This window comes from Ailuropoda melanoleuca, chromosome 9 (assembly GCF_002007445.2).
Source record: "Ailuropoda melanoleuca isolate Jingjing chromosome 9, ASM200744v2, whole genome shotgun sequence".
NCBI lineage: Eukaryota > Metazoa > Chordata > Mammalia > Carnivora > Ursidae > Ailuropoda > Ailuropoda melanoleuca.
This window is the reverse complement of record NC_048226.1, coordinates 74315041-74336219: the sequence shown is the minus strand read 5'-3', so window position 1 is coordinate 74336219 and position 21179 is coordinate 74315041. Positions and strand designations below refer to the sequence as shown.

Sequence of the window (21179 nt, the reverse complement as noted above, 5' to 3'; positions counted from 1 at the left end):
CTCAAAACAACAAAAAATTACTTTCGAGAAGCTGTTTAAATAAGAGGATATAAAGTAAATCCCATCCAAAGTGGCAGTTACCATTCATCAGAGGCAGGAGGAGCAATTTCAAGTTGCTCTTGAAGTCAGAAAAGGAAGAGTGCGTGGCGACCGAAGCTGGGACGGCGCAGCCACGATCTGGGCTGACGACAGTGTCGGGGCGTGTGGTCAGACCTTCTCTGTGGTTTGGCTCCGAGTTAGATTGTTTCATGTGGTTGGGTTAAGGAAGACTAAGAAGACATATTCCTTCTCTCTCGGTGTCATTGATAGTCTTTTGTTATCATCGGTGATACACCACTCTTTCTACCAACACCACCAACATATATTCAGTGCTTACCGTGTGCCATAAACTGGGCTAAAACTTCACTTCATTCTCTGGTTTAATCCTAATACCATTTTTTTTTTTTTTAACGCAGTAGGAACTGTTTCTCACGTATTACAGATGAGAAACTGAGGCTTAGAGAAGAGACCAGCTGTGAGGCTTTGGATCAAAAGTGGCAGAGCTAAGGTTTCTGCCGGGGCTTTTAGTCCCCAAAGAGCATGTTCTTAACCTCCATGCTATATCGCTTTCCTGAACTAAGATGACTGTTGGAAAGTATCCATGGTAGGAACTCACCACTTTTAAATGTTCCATACATAAAAATTTGGAATGGCATTTCTCCCAGTTCCGTTGCTTTTATATAATGTAAGTACCTCTAGTAAAGGGAATCAAAAGGTTAGGTTAGAAAGCTTTATATAATTTGGCAAGACTAAATTTTTAGTTTCTTGTTTAAAATAAATATGACAGTTCAAAAGAAGAATAGGCAGTGCGTGTTTATATAAAGCCAATTATTTATGCAAACTTTGTCAGCTAAGCAGTACATCTGTTAACTATATACTTTTAAAAAGGGTAGTAAAGGATGATCTAATAAGGTATAAAGATCATAAAGATTATATGGAACCTGGTGGCCAACGATTTTTTTTTTCTCTCTGAGAAACTGTACTTAACTGCAGAAGAGGGTTTGGGGGTTCAAATAATCAAGAGCTCCTTGGTACTTAAGGTTGTTAAAAATACTTAAGTATTCTCTCGGGTCTCTAAAATACTTTGCCTGGGATAAATGGATGTAGGCATATTTTAAGGCAGATAGATGAAGTAGATGAGCCCTCAGAGTCCTGTCCAGCACCGTGACATTTTTGGTCTGCATTTAATAATTCTGATTAGTCAGGAGATTTTTAGAATTTGACACTTAGTCTTGGTGTAAATAAAACAGAATTGGACTGGAGAGCTGTTCTCAGTCATGTAAACTTTTTAATTTGAACGTACTTAGGATTAATGTTCAATGGCCTCTGAATGGTGTGTAGATGGTCTTGTCCCTAAAATACTTAGAGGGTGGAATGGGTGACACAGTCACCTGTTAGCAGAATCCAGAAGGAAGTCCCAACAACTAATCACCGAAAGGACTGAATTGAAAACCATTAAGTCGAGGGTCATTGATGTGATGCTATGGATGACCAGGTCTCCCTGAGAGCTTGGGCTTCACTGCCAACCAGCTGGCCCTCGGTCAGAAATGAGCGTTCTCTGCCGATGAGAGAACTGGACAGGTGTCCTTTTGTTGCATGGCCGCTGCTTTATAATAACAGAATGATAATTATAAATAATAGCCAATACTTACACAGATACTGTATTAAGCATATTAACTCATTGAATGCCTGCAGTGATTGTATAGGTTAGATAGTGGTGTTATTCCTGATTTCCAGGTGAGGAAGCAGAGCACTGAGATGACCCACATCAGCTGTGCGGATTGAGCCATTTCAGTAACAAAGCCAGAATTTGATCCAGACGGTCTGGCTTCGGGGCTGGTGCTCCTAATGACAAGGGTCGCTGTCCATAAAGCCAGACTCCTCCTTCCTAACATCCTTCTCCCTAAAGCCCCTCTCTGCCGTCTTCCTACAAATATTCACCAACTCCCAGAAAATAAACGTGTAACAAATAGGTGGCACATTGTGTCCCGGAAAGTGTGGTTCCTTTAAGTGCTTTAAGTGGGGGAGATGAGAGAAAGAACCCTGATAGGAATGACTGTTAAAGATTATAATTGAATGTATTTCCCTTCTGTGTGTTAGAAATCCAGCCAGTAGGTAAGAGAAGGTTCCATGCTTGTTCACCATAGTCACAGCAGAGAAAAGTTTCCTAAACGCTGGATTAGGTCAGGGGATGGGCAAATCAAACACTATTCATGAGTTGGGAGGCAAATGAAATTTAATCAACATCCAGATGGACAGAGAGAGAGGGTCCAAAGGCAGCCTCACAATTTAACTCCTAGATTTGAGTAGACTTGCCCTTTTTTGAGAGGATAAAAAGAATTTATGGAATAATTATTGTAGAATGGGATGAAAATCGTTCAAAAACTGCAAAATTCAGATTCCTAGTATTTCTGTATGAGAAGAACAGAAGAAAAATTTAGGAAAGAAGTTTGTCCTCAGTAGGATGCAGGGAACACCTCTTCATAAATTAGGTTGGAAAGCAGAAGGGCATGGGCAGAGATGAAGGGACCACATGATCCCATGAAATATGAGGTCAGGCGAGATAAGGGCTGATGGCAAGCTAAGCCTAGAGCAGCCCATTATAGCTTTTGTTGGGGAGAGCCCAGTACAGCATTGATTTTTTGGAAAACAGAATAATGATACTGAGGAAAATCTTGAGAAACTAATAACATTTTAGAAGACAAAGATAAATTAATGAAAATGATGGTGGAAAAGTTGATAGAGATTAACAATAAAACGTTTCAGTTGAAAAATGAAGAGCCGGGTTCATAGAGCCAAAGATGGTCATCTCAGCCTGGCAAAAACATTTGAATAAAAGGGATAAAGAGAAAACTCCACAAGCATCTAGAGGAAAGTACTCTACAACCAAAGGACAAAAATAAAAATCAAGGTGTCCTGAGACTGACAGTTTTGGTGTCAAAGGGGGGGGGGGAGAGTGAACTAGGCTCTACCTTTTGAAAGATGAAGGTTGTAACTAGATAATCTTATAACCCAAGCACGTTATCTTTACTGATGCACCATGCTACCTGAATTGCCACTGTTGGAATATTTGCTGTAATTGCTTGCAAAAAATTTTACTCCAGATTTATGAAACCAACCCTGTCATAATGGGTTAACAGGGTGTGAGTCCAGGCAAGAAAGATGTGCAGGACATCTCACCTCCGTGGTTTTGGTTTTCCTAATAGGAAAATGCATATTCTGGTTATTTATTGCTGCATGACAAACATTCCAAACTTAGTAGCTTAAACTTAGTAAGTTGGTAGCTTAAAATAATTACTTCTCGGGGCGCCTGGGTGGCACAGCAGTTAAGCGTCTGCCTTCGGCTCAGGGTGTGATCCCGGCATTGTGGGATCGAGCCCCACATCAGGCTCCTCCGCTATGAGCCTGCTTCTTCCTCTCCCACTCCCCCAGCTTGTGTTCCCTCTCTCGCTGGCTGTCTCTATCTCTGTCAAATAAATAAATAAAATCTTTAAAAAAAAATAATTCTCATGAAAGAAATTTTATTATTTCTCATGACCTGAGGGTTGACAGGTTGCAGTGAGAGCCTGTCCTTGGGGGCATTCATTCTGCTGTGTCCTTTGACTGCTAAAGATGGACCCATCCGGAGGCTTCCTACTCTCAAGTGTGGCTCCTGGGCTGGCGTGGCTGGAACACCCAGTGCTGGCTGAGCATCTCTCTAGCCACATAGTTTCTTCATGTGGTTTGCCTGGGTTTCCTCACAGCTCGGTGGGTCCAGAACGAAGCTGCAGGGCTTCTTAGGAAAGAAGTCCCCAGAACATCACCTCTGTCATGCAAGTTGTTAAGGTCAGCCCAGATTCAAAGAGAGCAGAGGAACAGACTCCCCTGTGGAGGAAGGAGTAGCATATGCACACAAAGAAGCAAGAACATGATGCCCTGGGGTCCCACTACTGGAGCGCCACCGTTTGCTTTATCTCCCGAGTGTGGAAGCTTTCTGGTACCATAGAGCGCCACTCTTGGTTAACACACACCTAACAAAGAGTTTGTTTGGTTTGACCAAATGGGTAATTTGGCTATTAAATGCTTTTATTCAGAAATCCTTGGCTGGATTGTTACACAGATGTTTACTAAGGATTTGAGTGATATTCTGGGAAATTAGTTGGGATAGGTTCATAAACTAGAAATAAAATACTTTTTCCATTTCAAAATGGAAGACCGGCTCCAGTACCCAAAACTGTGCTATTCAGTATGTCTTCAGGAATGGATTGGATCCAAATACTGAGGGCTCCTGTAGTGAAGGGACATGAAGATACTCAAATATGCAACAATTACAAAGTGGGATGCCAGTGTACTCAGTTCTTGAAAAGAAAACTTTGTGAGATATCCTAAGAAACCAAGTAGTTGATTAGCATTCATGATAATGGAAACGTTTTTATTTAAAACATACACATGGGTACACACACATGTAGGTATGTCTTTGGTTAACAATGGTTAATTCTGGGAGGGTTTTTTTTTTAACATTTTACAGTGATTTAGTATTTTTTAAGTATCACAGCTGCCAAGAAACACACATAATTTATATGTATAGTTTAAAGAACAATGATGGAAGAAAGATCCCTATGCCCACCACTCAGTTTATAAAATAGACCATTATTGATGGCATCACCAAGCTGGCAGAGAAGGAGACCCCAGTCTTAAGTTCTCCACAAGGATCTGTAAACAGAAACAGCTCTGGGAGAGCTCTGGAGCCCACTTAAGAAACTTCAACAACCCCATGCAACAAAAAACTTGGGAGTTAATGATCAAAAAGAGAAGGAAGAGACATTCCATCTCCCATGACTGCATTGCTCAGAGCCAAGAGAGAAGACCCAGCCAGAAAGAGTTCCCCTCTCAGCTTCCCCAGCCTTTTGGGGGTACTGAACGAAGGACCCACTTCCATCACCCCACTCAGAGATGAGTAAGGCTGAGATGTATAAAGATGGCTAGGAACAAGGCAGAAAAGCAGGGGCTACAGCGTCAGCCACACGGAGGAACCGCAGTTCCCAGTGACCTGCAATGCAGATGACACTAGTAGCTTTCACCACTGAAGAAATCAAGGGTCACCAAGACCCCCTGCAAATTTCACCAGTTTTTGCCCCACAGGTATTCATGTTTGCTGATACCAGCTGCCTGAGTCCCTACCCACTCCCTGCCCTCCACCCTTGCCAAAAGCCCAGGACCCACACACAAAGCCAGTCCAAGCCTCTGTGGTTATGTGAGCGCAAGACACCAGCTTGGAACATCCCCAGGTGACCGTCACTGCTGCGTGCGCTCCTGGGGCTAGCCCCTCCGCTCCGCCTGTGATCTAGCCCTGGCTCCCCTCACTGGCCTATACCACTGAGCTCACAGCTCACTACCCCAACTGTCCACATACCCCCAGGTTGACTCTTGACACCAGGCTCTGCCGCTGTGCACCAGTGACCAGACCCGGCAGCCACAGCAGTGCACAGCGACAACTGGGGCTCCCAAAGCTTCCAGGGCGTCTGCAGTGGGCCTTAGCCTTTGCTGCTTTCCGGGCTCCCACCACCGTGCGTATGTTTGCAACTGGCTTCTGCCACCACCAGCCAGGCACCTACCTCTGGTTCCCAGCAGCCAAATGCGTGTGCATCACTGGCTCCGGCCACCACTGCCGGCTGCTTTTGTCCCTAGCCTCTGAACCTGGAGTGGCTCCTGAGGTCCCCAGCAGCCCTCGAAGCTTCTGCAGACCCCTGCAGCAATCACCAAGGACATGGGCCATTGAGTTGCGAGGGTGATCGCTCTTACCACTCCTGTACCATCTGTATGTGTGATGAGAGCACCTGCAAACTTCCAGCATTCAATACGATATTAACTATAGTCATCATACTGTCTTTTACCTTAACTTTAAGGCTTAGAACAAAATGGCATATGATCCAAAGGTTGCCATTTTGTTTTTGTAACCTCTCCATTGCAGACTTCCTAGAGGACTGTTTTCAGAAACTCTGTGATTAGTGTCATTGGTGTTTCTGTAGTGGAAATTCTTAGAATAGGATCTATGACAAAGTAATCTTATATCAGCTTATAAATTGTAAGTAGTGTCATGAATAAAATGCTTACCTGTCATTTGCATGACCTTAGAGATTGATATCTAAATGAGATACTTATGAAATGGTCCCCTAGACCAATTTGTATTTGAGTTGAATGGAAGCCATAATAATGATTTCTCTCTCCCTCCTACCATACAAGACTTGGTTTTTCCATATTTTGTTTGTAAATATAGGAGCTGGGAAAGAGCTCTTAAGTCATGTTCTGCCCTTAGTTAATAGGAATTATTTTTCCATATTTTATGGCATAAGAACTGGACCCTTAGAGGAACTTTGCTGTTCAGTGCAAAATATTTTTTTTTTGTCAGAGCCAGAAAAATAGCACTGATTAGTTATAATTCCAAGCCATAAACTTTTATCATAGAAATTTTGCTACTTTTTGAGTTTACAATTTTTAATTCCCCAGAATTTTTAATCTCCTATTTAAAGAAATATGTAATTTGGTCATAATCTTAAAAATATAATTTCATGTTCTGAGATGCACACATACATATTTAAGTATAAGTAAACAGTCTTCTCAACCAGTATATCCAGGTGTAGTTTATGGAAGGATATGTTTTAGATACACATGCACTTATGAATACACATACACACACTGCACAGAAACTGCACAATCATTTTTAGGATGGACTATTTCATTACTACTGAAACTTCTAGGGACCTAGAATTTAAGATTAAATTGAAGGGCTATTAAAATATGGCTGCAGTTGGGCACCTGGGTGGCTCAGTCCGGTAAGTGTCTGCCTTCAGCTCATGATCCCGGGGTCCTGGGATTGAGCCCCACGTTGGGCTCCCTGCTCAGTGGGGAGTCTGCTTCTCTCTCTGCCCTTCATCCTGTACATGCTCTCTCATTGTCTATCAAATAAATAAATAAAATCTTTTTTAAAAAGTGGCTGCAGTTGTCTTTCAAAGAAAGACTTGATTTATGCTACAATCAATTTAGCTTTTATTTTAATATTTTTAAAAGATTTTATTTCTTTGACAGAGCGAGAGTGAGCACTCAAGCAGGGTGAGGGGCAGAGGGAGAGGGAGAAGCAGGCTCCCCGCTGAGCAGGGAGCCTGATGCGGGCTCCATCCCAGGACCCTGGGATCATGACCTGAGCTGAAAGCAGATGCTTAGCTGACTGAATCAATGAGGCGCCCCTCAATTTAGCTTTTAATAAAACATTCAAATGATGAGCCCTGGGCATTATTTTGGTGGGATTTAGAATTTTTCTATATCAAAATATTAGTATTAACCCTTAACGTTTATCACCTATACGTTTTGTCTGTTTTATATTAGGATCAAACTGAATTGGAAGCAATTGCTAGAAGTTTCTTATTCATTCCTTGCCTTCCAACTGAGTTCTGTATGAACTATCAGAAAACTGGTTACCTAATGTCTGAAAATGGTAAAGCAGGAAAGCATTTTTACATCTATTCTTGGTCCCTCAGTCTCTGACATCCTAGTAAAGGAGCTGATACAATGATGATAGAGCTTTCGTAGCTGTAGTTTCGTCTATTTCTGATTAGCAACCTAGTGAAAGGTAGAGTGCAATTCTGTTTTTTAAAAGATTTTTTATAAGCCCTGTGAGCCTTGACATCTTTTTTTCCTAGTCTTTCCTCAAATTGCTCCCCCACCTTGGTTTTTTTTTTTTTTTAAACATTTTCATTTTTGGTCCCCTCATCGGACGATGCTGGCGTAAATTACTGAAAGCCAAGGAAGCTGAGGTATGTGAGCATAGTAAGTGTGCAGTGCCTTCCCCACCCTACTCCACTTTCAGTGTCCCTTTCAACCATTAACAGGCATGTTTAAAAAAAAGACTATTTTTATTTAGAAAAAGAGAGAGAGAGAGAGAGCAGGGGGAGGGGCATGTTTCAGTGTGGGTCCTGAGCCTGCGGCCCTGCTAAGATGGTGAATAGTTTGTCTTTTTTAATATAATTGCTCACTGATATTCTTTATATAGTTTTTACGGTGGAACTCCCGGTGATATCTTTACTGCAAGTATAGAAGTTTGGAATGTAGATCTCCTCTTGGAGCTCTGATTCAGTGATGATTCATTTGAAAACATTTCGGGGCGCCTAGATGGTGCAGTCAGTTAAAGCACTCAACTCTTGGTTTCGGCTCAGTCGGTGATCTCAGGGTCATGAGATCAAGCCCCGTATGGGGCTCCGTGGTCAGCGCGGCGTCTGCTTAAGACTCTGCCTCTCTCTCTCTTTCTGCCTTTTCTCCACCCTGCCACTAAAATAAATAAATATATAAATCTTTAAAATTGTTTCCTCTAGGTCTTACGTTTTTTCATGCTAATTGCAAACTTTTGGTTCCTCATGTTTTCCATTGACCCTCAGTTAACTAAAACTGATTGGAATATAGTGATACAAGCGATGCTTGGGAAATACCGTAAATCGTGATTGTGTGCGTGTGTGTATGTGAGCAGTAGCTTCCTTTGATTTTAGTTAGTATTATATACTTACCAGTCAAATACTTTTTCTGAGAGCAAAATATCATTTTTTATTAAACATTAGGATGTGGGTAAAAATAATTACCCATGTTCTGCTCTTTTAAATCTGGAAATCACAAAGATATTAGGATTCAAGATAACGAGGTTTTAGACTTTGTGAAACCTTAGAAATGTGATGTTTCTAATAATCATTAGGTGTGTTGAACATGTTATTTCACATTCCTTGTCCAGTATTTTCCCCCTAATTGAGATCCATGGCTGCTACTAGGATAGTTGACAAAGATTCTATAGTGACTGGAACATTTGTTTAGTCTTTACTTGTAGATAGAGACTATTCATTTTGGCAAATACTTGTTTACTTTCTGTGTCCTGCAAGAATAACAGAGGGAAAAAATGCCCTTTATCGTCCTGGTCTTGTATCAAAACAATGATGGGCCCAGCCTTCATCTTATGAAGTTAATGGTCCAGCCATTTTGCCGTGAATGGCCTGTTCATAGGGTGTGTGGGAGTCTCTGATTAAAGGGAAGAGTGTTGGAACCCTGACCTTCTTCTTCCCCTCCTTCTCAGGACATCACATGTTACCACAGAGGTGATGAGAGAGAGAATGGCACAGTGGGCAGGAGGGTAAGCTTAGGGACCAGACTACCTGAGTCCCAGTCTGGACTCTGCCATATACTGGCTGTCATCTTGGTTACTTTACTTCTATATCTTCAGTTTTCTTCTTTGAAAAGTAGGACTAAAGATAGTATCTATTTCAAAGGAGTATTTTTAGTATGAAATGAGTTCTACGTAAAACATTTAGTGTCTGGCACATAGCCTACACCAGATGATGATGAGGATGATGATGGTGATTTAATAATTTGGAAGAAGCTCAGACTACCTGAAAGAGAAAAAAAAAAGACTTGGAATATGCCTCCTTCCTGTAATTACAGCTGTTAATATCTCTGGTAGTGAATATTTGACACAATATTTGTGTCACCTGCTCTGAGATGTACATTTTTTCTCTTTCCAATTTTTGAAGTGCCAACTCTGTCAGGAAGAAGCCCCCAACTTGACAATAGTTTAATTTTTTTTTCAATCGCAATTTCGTTTTCTTTTTTTTGTCCTACTCTTTAGAATTTCTGCAAACTTAACTAGATTGTTTTTCAGAACAGAATCTTGTTAATTGATTGAATTGAGACATTCAGTAGAATAAAGCAAGTTTCTGGAATATAACCACGGGAGGAATCAGTCTGCTGTAACGTGAGTGATCTACACCTTCACTTGAGCATAAAGATAAGGGGCCTTTTCCTGGGTGGGTACCTTTCTTTTGACACACGGGTGGCTTGATGTCTGCTGCTTTCTTGGGGCATTGCCACAAACAGAACCGAGAGAGTCCCAGCACAAGGCAGTTTGCTTCATTCCACAATTAGGAAGCTATTTCTCAGCTCAGTTGGGAAGGAGGTGGCCATTTATTTTTGAAGTGCTCTCACATCCTCTTTCAAAGTTGGTTCTCTCTCCTGCCCACATTCTTTTCTGCAGAGTTTTATGCTCTAGACTTGCATATAATCTTCACTTTGTGCTGAATCCCCTCTGCAGCTTAACAACAATTCTGGATTTTCTGTCCTGAAGGTTTCACTCAGGAGTCCTTGTATGGCTGGGGAAACTATATTTAAAAAACCTCCCTGCAGGATTCTATGTCTGGCCCTTGAATTGGCTTTTGGAACCACAGGTCTAAATATCCAACTCCCAGCTGAAAAAAAAACATCCTGTGTTTTTTTCCCTTGGGGTTTGCCATGGGCACACTGTTGATACTGAGCTGGAAATGCTAAATGTGTTGCTTGACCTCAGGAAACTGAGGCTTTGAATGCCTTAACCCCAGGGAATAATATGAGAAATATACATTGTAGGCCAGGCCCATTGGGAAACTTAATGTGGCCCAAGGGAATCCTGGGGCCTGGTTGGGAAGGTTGATGCCCTTCTTCAGCCTAGTATTTACTTATTAATTTGTTTGTTCAGCCATTTAAATGATTATGAGATCAAAGACCTTTTGCTGGGCACAAGGGATCCAAAGAGTATAGTGGAAAGAGTACAGGTTTTAGAATCTGCCAGATGTTGGTTTGAATCATTGCCCTATGTGATTTTGAGCTATTAACTTCTCTAAACTTATTTCCTCATTGGCCAAATGGAAATAATGCCTACCTTGCAAGCTGTCATAAGGATTAGAAATAACACACAAGGCACCTCCTGCATGATTAGCATTCATGCACCAGGTAGAGCATCTGGAACCGGACACACATTTTTCTTTGCCCCTCATAGGTGGTACCTTTGATATGATCAGTTTAGATATGAGTACACCGAGCCTGATAAAAGTAACTCATCCCAGATCACTAGCTTCTGAGGGGAAGAGCTCTGCTTTGTATCTAGGTCTGTCTGACACCCAAACCGATGTTCCTAACCATGTATCCTAGATGACTGCTCAGTCTAGTGTCACATGACGTCCCCCCCCCCCCCCGCCTCAGGCTAGACCTGGGAGTGACCCATCCTGTGGGCTGGCAAGGCATGTTGAATCCCACTCTGGGGAATATACAATCAAGTAAGAGACTGAGGTGGTTATAAGAGAGACGTAAGCTGAGAGAAAGGTCGTGGGGTTTACTCGGGGCCAGGGTTACCTTCGTAGACCATGTGTAAGCTGAAGTTGAGGGCTGAAGCCATGTGGATGGAGTCCAGGAAAAGCAAGAGAGTTCATTTTATGATGGATGATAGAGACCAGGTGGGGTTGCTTCCTCACCACATTCAGTGTTTAGATCTAGCCCATATATCTTTGCTCCAATTCCTCTTTTAGTTAAGTTTGATTATCAGCAACTTGGTTTTTTAGAAAGACCCAGAGTTTAACCAGGCATTAAAGTGTAGCTATTTGCATAGTAGCCATGATGTACAGGCAAACAAAATTGCAACAGAAGGTAATGAATTTTTTAAGGAGGGAGGTCTAAAGAGCTGAGGGGCAGAGGAGGGAAGGCACTTATGATCCTCCGCGGAACGTGCATTTCCTTATGTTACCCTGTGCTGGCCATCTTCATGTGAGGCTTGCTACTTACGTGAGAGGTAGGCTTGGACTGATAGCCAGTTCTCGGACTTCACCTAATATGTAGAAATTACTAATTCATTTTACTTGTAAGTATGTCTTTAAGTTCCACAGATATTGTGTGGAATACAAATTAAATAAATGCTTGCCATATGATGATAGTCCTAAATATAATATCTTGGATTTCTTTTTTTATGTAATGGTTATTGATTGAAGACCAAGAAAAGGGTATTAAATCCTCTTATTCTAATGGAATTATCTTAAAAGGTAACTTCTGTTCTAGTATGAAGTCAGCTATGGAGGAACTTGAAATTCTTCTCTGGTTTTCCCATTGGTCCTAATCAAATGAAATCATTTGTATCATTTTCTCTGCAAACCCGGATGTTTTCTGGCTTAACTGAAATGATGAGCCTCATCATTTTCTGCAAATTTTGACTAAATTTAGGGTATGTAGCTATGAAACATTGCAGCAGAATGGTTTGAGTACTGATTTTTTTTTTCACAATATTCAGCTAACTAAGAAGGTGTGTGAAGCACTTACAGTGCACCATACATATTAGCAATGCCCACCATCTCAACTACCCTACCTAGGAAACTTCTAGATTGCACCTTGCTAATAGAAAAAGTGTTGAATCAATGCTGTGTGCATTTACGGAGAGTCTTAGGTTACAGATGTTATTGATGCAATTCATGAAGTGTTTTCATTTACGACAAGGCTCAGAGAAAGAATAGTTGTCCTCTAATAATTTTCTGCCTCTCTTGAAAAACAGCTCTAAACTATGTCCTTTTCCAGTGACCCTTAAAGCTGTAAAAGTATATAAGAAAGACCTTGGGACCTGCTTGCCCGTCCAGCTCAGCTGCTGGGAAGCCGTAGGAACGTGGTGGGATCCTCTAGTCTTCATGTGCCTCACTTCATATCTTCACCATTTAGCAGAGTTGGACTAGAGCAGGGGTAGTAAATATCTACCATACTCTTGTCTCTCCACCCTCCCCAACATGGCCAACCAATCATCATCCTGGGAGGCCAACGTGATCAGAGCCCTTTGTCAGCGAACAGCACCTGACAATCAGCTTCTATATTTGATATTAAATCTGTGGGCTCTCTGTGGACCAGAAGATAATGAAGATCATTTTTAGTTTGACAACTCTATTCTTACAAGAGATCCCAGAAGAGGACTTTGTTCTTAGCAGGTAGTTTATATTCACTCCCCCATAAAATGACAATCTGGATGTGAGAAGAATGCTTTTCCCCCTAAATCACTGTTTGGAAAGCAAGATGCATCTGACTTCTCTTCTCTCATTTGCTCCCTAGACCCTCAAATGTCTTTTTAACAGCAGAGCAATTATGTGTTTCCTTGGGCTGCACTTGGACTTTGCTATCTATTCTTTAGTCCACCATAGAGCTTACCTTTGGCATTAAAGGAAAAATAAATAAGGCCTCTGTGGTTAAAAGAAAGTATTTAGGAAGTGAGAGCTCCAGAGCTCCCCTGCTCACTTTTTACACCACAGATACTTACAGTAAAAGTGAATTATTGCCCCCTTGTGGTAGAGTTATATATTTATTTTCTCACACAAGTGGAATTGCGTAGTATAATGCTACCTTGAAACTGTCTTTACAATGAAGTTAGTTATTATGAAAAGAACTATAGGTATCTTTGAAACCACCTCTCCTTGTTTATTTATTCTCACCTATCTTAAACTCCATAGAATCTTGTCTTTGAACTGATTTTTTTTGAAGTACCAGATATCTAAGAGCTTAAATCAAATGGCATGACCCAAATTATATGGAAGAAACCCAAATCTCATTCAAAATATTTTATGTAGTCCTTGCCACTTCAAATGAATTTGTAGGGTTTGGGGGATGTCTCATTGCCCCTTTAGAAGTCTGTACATGAAGATTTTTCTTCAGAGCTATAAAATGGGGAAATTTTGAAATACCATGTCCAGGAATCCTTATTTGCAAAGGTTCATGTGATTCTTAGGGTTAGCTTTTCTTCCAATTTCATAATATTGAACATGAAACAAGATTTTAAAACCAAACAGGGGCTTCCTTTCAACAAAAGATAGACTTCACGCCTAATAAAATGCCTTATAGAGGAACAGTGGAACAGTCCTACAGAGAAGGATAGCCATTTCATACTATTCTTTTTACCATAAAAATGTGGCGAATTTTTACAAATAGAACAGTAATGCACGGTCACATTGGCTTATTGAATTAGTTCTTCACAAATGATCATAAAAACAGAGGCATTCTGAATGGTTCTCGTGTTTGCATATTTGGAGAAGTCCCCCCGTCAACTATTTTTTATTTGGGATAGTGGTCACTCCCCACTAATAACTCTCCAGTAGTCGCTCTGCTTACAAGGCTGTCTCCAGGTTATGTGCAGGTTTTGGAGCACATGCTCTTTGTAAAGATGAAATGACTACGTGACCACTTGGAAGATTTTCACATTAGCACTTGAAGTTCAGGATGCCCAGTAAAATCTCCTCAGCATATAGCTGGTTATTTTTCAACATTTCAAAATTTGTTGGTTTGTCTCTAGATTATTTTGTTCTCAAAGACAATTTGATCACAGTCAGGAAACAGTCATTGAAGGATTTGCCAGTCCTTTCTAAAGACCTCGATCTGTACAATATTTTTAGCGGAAAAGATGTTATTTCTTAAAAACCAGATAAATGTCACTGAAAACACCAATTAAAGAGCTTTGTACTATAAATAAGGAGGCAGAGCGGATTCATTTCCTTTACTTATTCAGGCTCTTTCCTCTGAGGCTCAGCTGATGTAAAATAACGTTTAATGTGTGACTCAGAACGATTATAGACAGAGGAAGGTTTTTATCTTCGACTAGATAGAATATTCTGTGGCAGAGTCCGGTCATGCTCATCAGATTTGCCTACGTGGACGCCTTTCTAGAGGAAAGCAGCTTTGTGAACTAACATCCATTCTAGATGCCAGAAGTGGTTGGGTAGTTCAGCAGTTCTTAAGCTTTTATGTCTTAGGTCCAATTATGATTGACCATGCCACTCAAAAGTCGGCTTACCACTAGAAGAGGAATGTTTTGTATTACAGCCTTTTCCTTATACCTATTTATGATAAATTTTAAGGACATGCAATTTCTCTTGGGAACAAATTTAATTACTGTGGCCTTAGGATACAAGTACTTCATAGTTGAAAATACTTATTGCTTCAGTAATTATAAAAAGAGGTCATAAAAAAATTGTGTAGGTAGGACATTTTGGTACTTTACAATTTTTTTCAGAGTTATACAGTAAACATTTGTATGTATAAATCTCTGTCCAAGTTTAGATTATTTTCCTAGGATGGGTTCCTAGGTCTGAGTCAAAAGTTATGAATATTTTAATGCTTTTGTACACATTGCCAGATGGCTTTTAGAAAGACTGTATCAATTTTATATTCTCATAATGCATCCTGATGCCTGTCTCACCACATTCTCACTTTTTACTTTTAAGAATCTTGGCAGCGGCCACTCATTTTATTTGGCACTTTTAATTGTGAGATTCGATTGTTTCATATATTTATTAGCTGTTCTTATTCCCCTTATGAATTATATTTAAGTCTTTTGTCTATTTTTATATGAGCTTTTAAAATATTTAGGAGCCAATTGGCATTTTTCCAGAGAATCATCAATCACTCTTAAATAAATAAATCCCTGTTGCTACTCATTCTTGGGCAAACTCAAGTTGCCCACAGGAGAAAGAGAAATAGCTCCATTGCTATTCATTGTCTACAACTCAGTCCTTGTGAAGATGTGGGAGCAACTTTCTCTGTTCTACCTCTAGCGTGTCTTGTGAAGCATGACAAAGTTCCCCAGCTTGGTGGTTTTCAGACTTTTTGTCCCTCGGTTTCAGCTACTTTGAAGAATGGCCCGATCTCTGAGATGATCCCCAAATCTCCCTGGTGAATTTCATAGATACAGTGAAGCCCTGGTTTCAAGTTAGCATCACAAATTTATCATTAAAATTTAATAGAAATTAGTCCTGGTTTCAGATGATCACCTTTGTCATCACAGTTGTGGCTCTAACAGTGGAAATCACATTTGTCATAATTGTGGCTTATTTTCCCGTGTGTGTGTGTGTGTGTGCACGCGCGTGTGCATAGAGAGACTTTTCATAGTCACAGCTACTGAATTTTTCTTCAATTTTCTTTCATTGCATTTGCCATTAGAAAGTCTTCCTCAAAATACTTAATAATCTTTATGGAAACCCTATACAACCTTTGTGCCTTACTAATGGAGGTACCGGAACCATTGTTCCAATTATGAAAAAAACTCTTACCTAAACCTAGTGAGAGGAAAAGACCTTTTGAAGACTTTCCTTGACTTTGGGGCTTAGGAAAGAATGAAATGCGTGCCTGCCTGGCAGTGGAGTCTGTATTTTCACAGCTTCGGGTAATTTGTGAGTCTGCCTGATATCTTGGTTGAAAATAATCTATCCTATTTCTGATTCTAATGGCAGTAATCTACAGCTGGATGTTAGGAGTATTTCCATAAGGGGCTGTTCACCTTTCTCTGTAGAAGACTTGATAGGTTATCCTGTTGGACCATTTCCACATGTGTGCAAATCAAATAATTATGTTGGTTAGAGTGTGGTTTTGATGGTATCTTTCTAACTTTGTTCATTTTGATGATAATCTTGTCTTGCTATTTTATACAACTTTCTGGCGAAAGAGGATTGTAGCACCTTCATTCCATAAATGTAAGAACCGAGAGGCACAAGCAGGATGCCTTACTGCACATCTCAGTTACAGGACCACACTTACCTACCAGCTCCCTTTCCTTCTGCCTTTCTCTATTAAATGCCATTGCTTTCCTTAACAACTGTAATATCTGAGCCAGTCTTCTTGCATCTGTAGAACAGTGCTGAAGAGATTCGCTGAACAGTGATTTGTCAAAGCCACTGTATTCTTAAAGCACTCAGGACAAAGGTATGCAAATGTGTCACTAGAGTTGGACATAGTGGAGGCTGATAATGTCCTCATAAAACTCAAACCTTTTTCTGCTGATCTTGGGCAGTATATTTTCCAGGTTGTTACTCGTGAACTAAAAACAAAGTTAAATCCATGACTTGAATTTCTTTTTGGGTGACCGGCGTCACACTTGCCTTTAAATGCTTCCTGTACAGGGTGAATGTGCTTAAGGATGTGAAATAATCTGAGTCTAGAAGGCATTATCCAAGTCTAATCTCCTAGACACAGGTGTAAAGAAATGGAAACATACATTAGCGCACTTGTATGTCCAATATAACTTATTTTCAAATATAAAGATCAAAACAGGGCTATGTATTTTCTGTTAGCTTTAATCTTACCAATTTCTTATGTTTGAAAATCTTAGCAGAGTTCCGAAGAAAATATGTACAAGACCTTTTCTTACCTTAGGTCAGGTTATAATATTTTTTTATTACTTTGAGTTGAGCTTTAAGTCAAAATAGCCTCCTACTGACTGCAAAATATTTTCAGTTAATTTAGGCCTATCCGTGGTCAAATCTTGGTGAACCATCTTAATTCTTCAGTATTTGCAATATATTCTACATGAGGAATCGGGCTGACCAGAAACAAAACCAAGCAATCAACCAATAGCACATAGATGTCATTCAAGAGACTTCTGAGGACAATTTTTATGGTTGTAATAAGGTCTCCCACACATCTTTAGTTGAAACCATTACCATGTAACTTATTGACAATGGAATAATTGTACAAGTTGAAAACTTATTTTATACAAGTTTCCAGAAGCCATGCTGAAATTTTGGCCACACGATGGACTATTTTATGCAAATATTGAGTAACTTTCCTATCATACAATATTCTATCAGCCAGCAAACCCAAAGACCATTTGATATTGACAATTACATCACAATGATATATTAGGTAAATGGCATGAAAATTACCCTCTCTTAAAATAAGAATTTCCAGTCATTTAGCATAGATTTTTCTGTTAGTCAAAGAACTGCACATTTTCATTTGAAAAACTGAAATGGTGAATGGGAAAAGATTTCTTGAACAAATACTCAGTATATTTTTATCTTAACACATTTAAACATCTAGAAATATTATTTTTCCATTTACTCAATTTCAATTTGCTTTTAAAATAAACTCCAGGCTTTAAATAAATTAAACATGAGCTCATTTTTACAACGTAGTCAGCAACGATTTTAACTAAGGTTTTTGTTGTTTGCTTAGAGAGAATCTAGCACTAAGGAAATCTTCAAAAACTTTATAATTGAAGCTTCTTTTTAAATACGCAATTTTATGTTAAGTATTTCATCTCTCTGCCCTCATTAGGTATGTCTCATCATTAGATATAATGTTACTAAAATAGTTGCAACTTTACAGCTTCTTTGATTAATGATACTTGGGCTAAGGTTTCATTGGGTAGGATTAGCTATGTTTAAAGATGGCACGATGCCATTATAACGCTAATGCCAGAATTTAATAAGAACCAGAAATTAACTTCAGAGACCTTATTCATAATTTAATGTGAGGGCGCGATCATATTCTGATTATTTTACTGCCGTGTCCTATTAAAAATAAGTTATCCTCTATCTTGTGATAAAGTTTTACTGAGCAAACACTTGTTGTCTGTCAACTGTGTGCCAACCATGTGACTGTTTTCCATCCTCAGACAAAATGAGAAACCCCTCCCTTGTTTAGAAATCTCCCAGGCTCCTGTAATCTAGTATGACGCTGCTTTCTTAAGGCAGGGATCTAGCTCCCTCACTTCTGGTCTCTTTCACATTTCCTACATCAGCTGCCACCTCCATTGTCTTGACTGCAAAGCTGGCCAGATACGTCCCTGTAATAAGGGTCTTGGCAGGTTGGAAAGCATGTGTTAGAACTGAATGTGTGATTTGTGGTACTGGTTACTACAGTGTCGAAGAGCTATACTTCACAGAAAAGTTTTGTAGGACGACACAAGTAAAACAGAAGTAGGGTGGATAGGAGAGGAGATTTGACAGTCTGTTGAGGGAAGAATCTGTTCTGAAGGTGTATGTGATGACTTAATTTCTGCAAACCTCATTGACCTTTAAGCTCTTTTCTGTTCTAAAAAAATCCCATGATTCCTGTGTGTTTAGAACCCAAAGAGGGCAGTGGACCTAAAGCAGATGCCTGTGATTTTCTCTCACGATCTTATGTATACATACTTGCAAAGAAATGTTGAGACGTTGTAAAAACTATGAACCATAACCTCGAGACGCAGAAAGTGAAATACAGCAGAGACAAAGGGAAAACTATATTCAAAACCTCCTGATGGAGACAAACCTCAACTATTTAGCTGGTGGTCTGGGCTTCCTGATGGTGAAGGCAAAGAGGAGAAATAGGATTATGTGGTGGTGTGATCTTCTGGTAGGAAGACACCTATCCCCAGTTCTTCAGGAACAAACTAGCATTTCTCTTGTTCACAATAACAAGAATAACTGGTCTAGGGGATTTGTATAGGAAGCCCTAAGCCACATAAGGAACGATGTCCTCATGAATTTTTATAGAAAATGAAGTATTCCACCTATGTCATTTCATTCACTGGCCTTTGGAGAAGAGGGAGGGAATAATGTTAAAAGCAAGACATTTCTTTCTCCCAGGGGGGAGGGGGCAGGGAGAAGGGAGTTTGAAACTTCTGGTATATTTACTGTGGATAGATGCTTATTTTCTTTCGACCCACCGACATGTGGAGCAGTAGAAAGATGTAAAGATGTCTAGTAAAGGGTAGCATTGTTAAAAGTCGGAGGGGATAAATGGAATTTTTGTGGCAGGATGATATTTGCAAGACTGATCAGGCTGCTGGGAGGTTTTTAAATATGCCAGTTCCCTATAACAGGAAGATCGGTCTCTGTTTTAGACAGCATATCCAATTTAGTAAATTATTATTATTCCGTCAAAATTAATGTGAACAATTTTCTCTTTGAGGCTGCTTTTTCCATAGGTGATGTTTTCCAGATGGGCTTTGTGTAAAACTCTTAATGTTTTGTGTTTTCTTTCCTAGAGAAAGAGACTTTTCTGACAAGTCTTCATTTCTCTTTCTCCCGGTATAGGGAAGAGAGCCCCAAAGGCAAAGGAGAAGAAGAACAAGAAAAAGAAGAGGAAGCTGATAGAAAGAGCCCAGGAGCAACACAGTGTCTTCCTAGCTACAGACAGGGCTAACCAGTAAAATAAAAGACATGTAGGGGTAGATTTTGGGGTGGGGGGTGTTTTTGCCAAAGTGCACAAAGCTACTCTCCACTCCTGGACACCGGTGTACAGCGTTTTGCGCTGCTGTGACCAGTGTCTGTTCCCAGTAACGTTGTGAAAGGAGGAGCCACGAGCGTGGTCTCTGTTATTTATGCTTTGATTTGCATCTGGAAACTGTGAAGGCAGGAGTTTGGGGTCCAGCATGTGCCTCGGCTCCATGTGCACCGAGGGATTATGGCACCACGGAGGGGCAAGAGCTGTGAGGCCACGGAGCACCCCTGGAGACCAGACGTGCATATTTACGGGAAAGAAGACACTCCGCAGGCAGTGGTGTTTCACGGGTGACCTTGATTTCTCACATTGTGCATTCGCAAGGATAAATGCTTGCGGGGCTCTGCTTTGAGCTGGGGGGGGCGCACTCCGGGAATTCCTGCTCAGCTTCACGGCAGCTCCCACTTGTACATATTCTGTGGGGCTACATATAAACCTCTTACTTACTGTATATTTATGCTTTCCGATGTGTAACAAGTCATACCTGATTAATATTATGTCACTTTGTTTCTAGTGGTTCCTAACCATCGTCCAGTAAATGGCTGTTCTAGATTTGCGAATTGACCAATGTTTTGTTGCCCCTTTTCTTTTTTTTTTTTTTTCGGGCTTATTTCTCATTGTAAGAATAGGATAAGCTAGTTTGTACATAGGCTCAAATGACCAGTGTCAAAGCATTTGAATATCTGTAGACCTTCCCTACTCTGTGTCTCCTCATGCAGATAAAGCAGCAGGTGACAGGCAGAAGCTAAAACTCCCTTTATGTCTAAGATGTGAGGACTTGATGAAACAGAACTGAAAACATGAGCAATGACCTGCAGTCCCTTCTAGTACTCATCATGCTGTTCTACCAGCTAGCTAGGGAATTTTTTAAACCTGTGTTTCAGACTTCAGTGTGTGTGTGTGTGTGTGTATATATACACACACACACACACACACACACATATATATATATATATATATATATACACACACACACACACACATATATTTATTTAAAGCCACCCCTGACTTACCACAGCAGGGTATCTACCAATACTCTTGGGTCACTGTAGACATTACTGTCTTGAGACCATGCATGGAATTTGAAGAGCAAACAGGATGAATCCTTGTAACTGCTGGTCAGATCTTAACAGGTCTCCTTGGACCCAGAATCTGTATCCTCTCCAAGACAGAAGAACACAGTGGAGACTCCCCAGGGGACTTTCGAAAACATCGTTGTGTAGTTGGGGGAATCCGTTCTTAGAGGGTTTTGAATTGGCTTCTTCTAAAAGCATCATTATCTTCCTGGCTAATCCAGAAGAAAATTAGAACAAAGTGAAATGGTT

General features: G+C 40.3%; 1 protein-coding gene across 4 annotated transcripts in view; it reads left to right on the top strand.

The window, feature by feature from the left end:
- Positions 1–20749, top strand: part of RSPO2 (R-spondin 2) — a 145309-nt gene extending 124560 nt beyond the window's left edge. For all 4 annotated transcript variants that reach the window (XM_034668870.1, XM_019799130.2, XM_002918709.4 and 1 more), the window contains one exon: positions 19668–20749. In XM_034668870.1, coding sequence (XP_034524761.1) covers positions 19668–19783 — 116 coding nt within the window. In that variant the 3' untranslated portion in view covers positions 19784–20749. The remainder of the gene's footprint in view (positions 1–19667) is intronic.
- Positions 20750–21179: the final 430 nt, after the last annotated feature.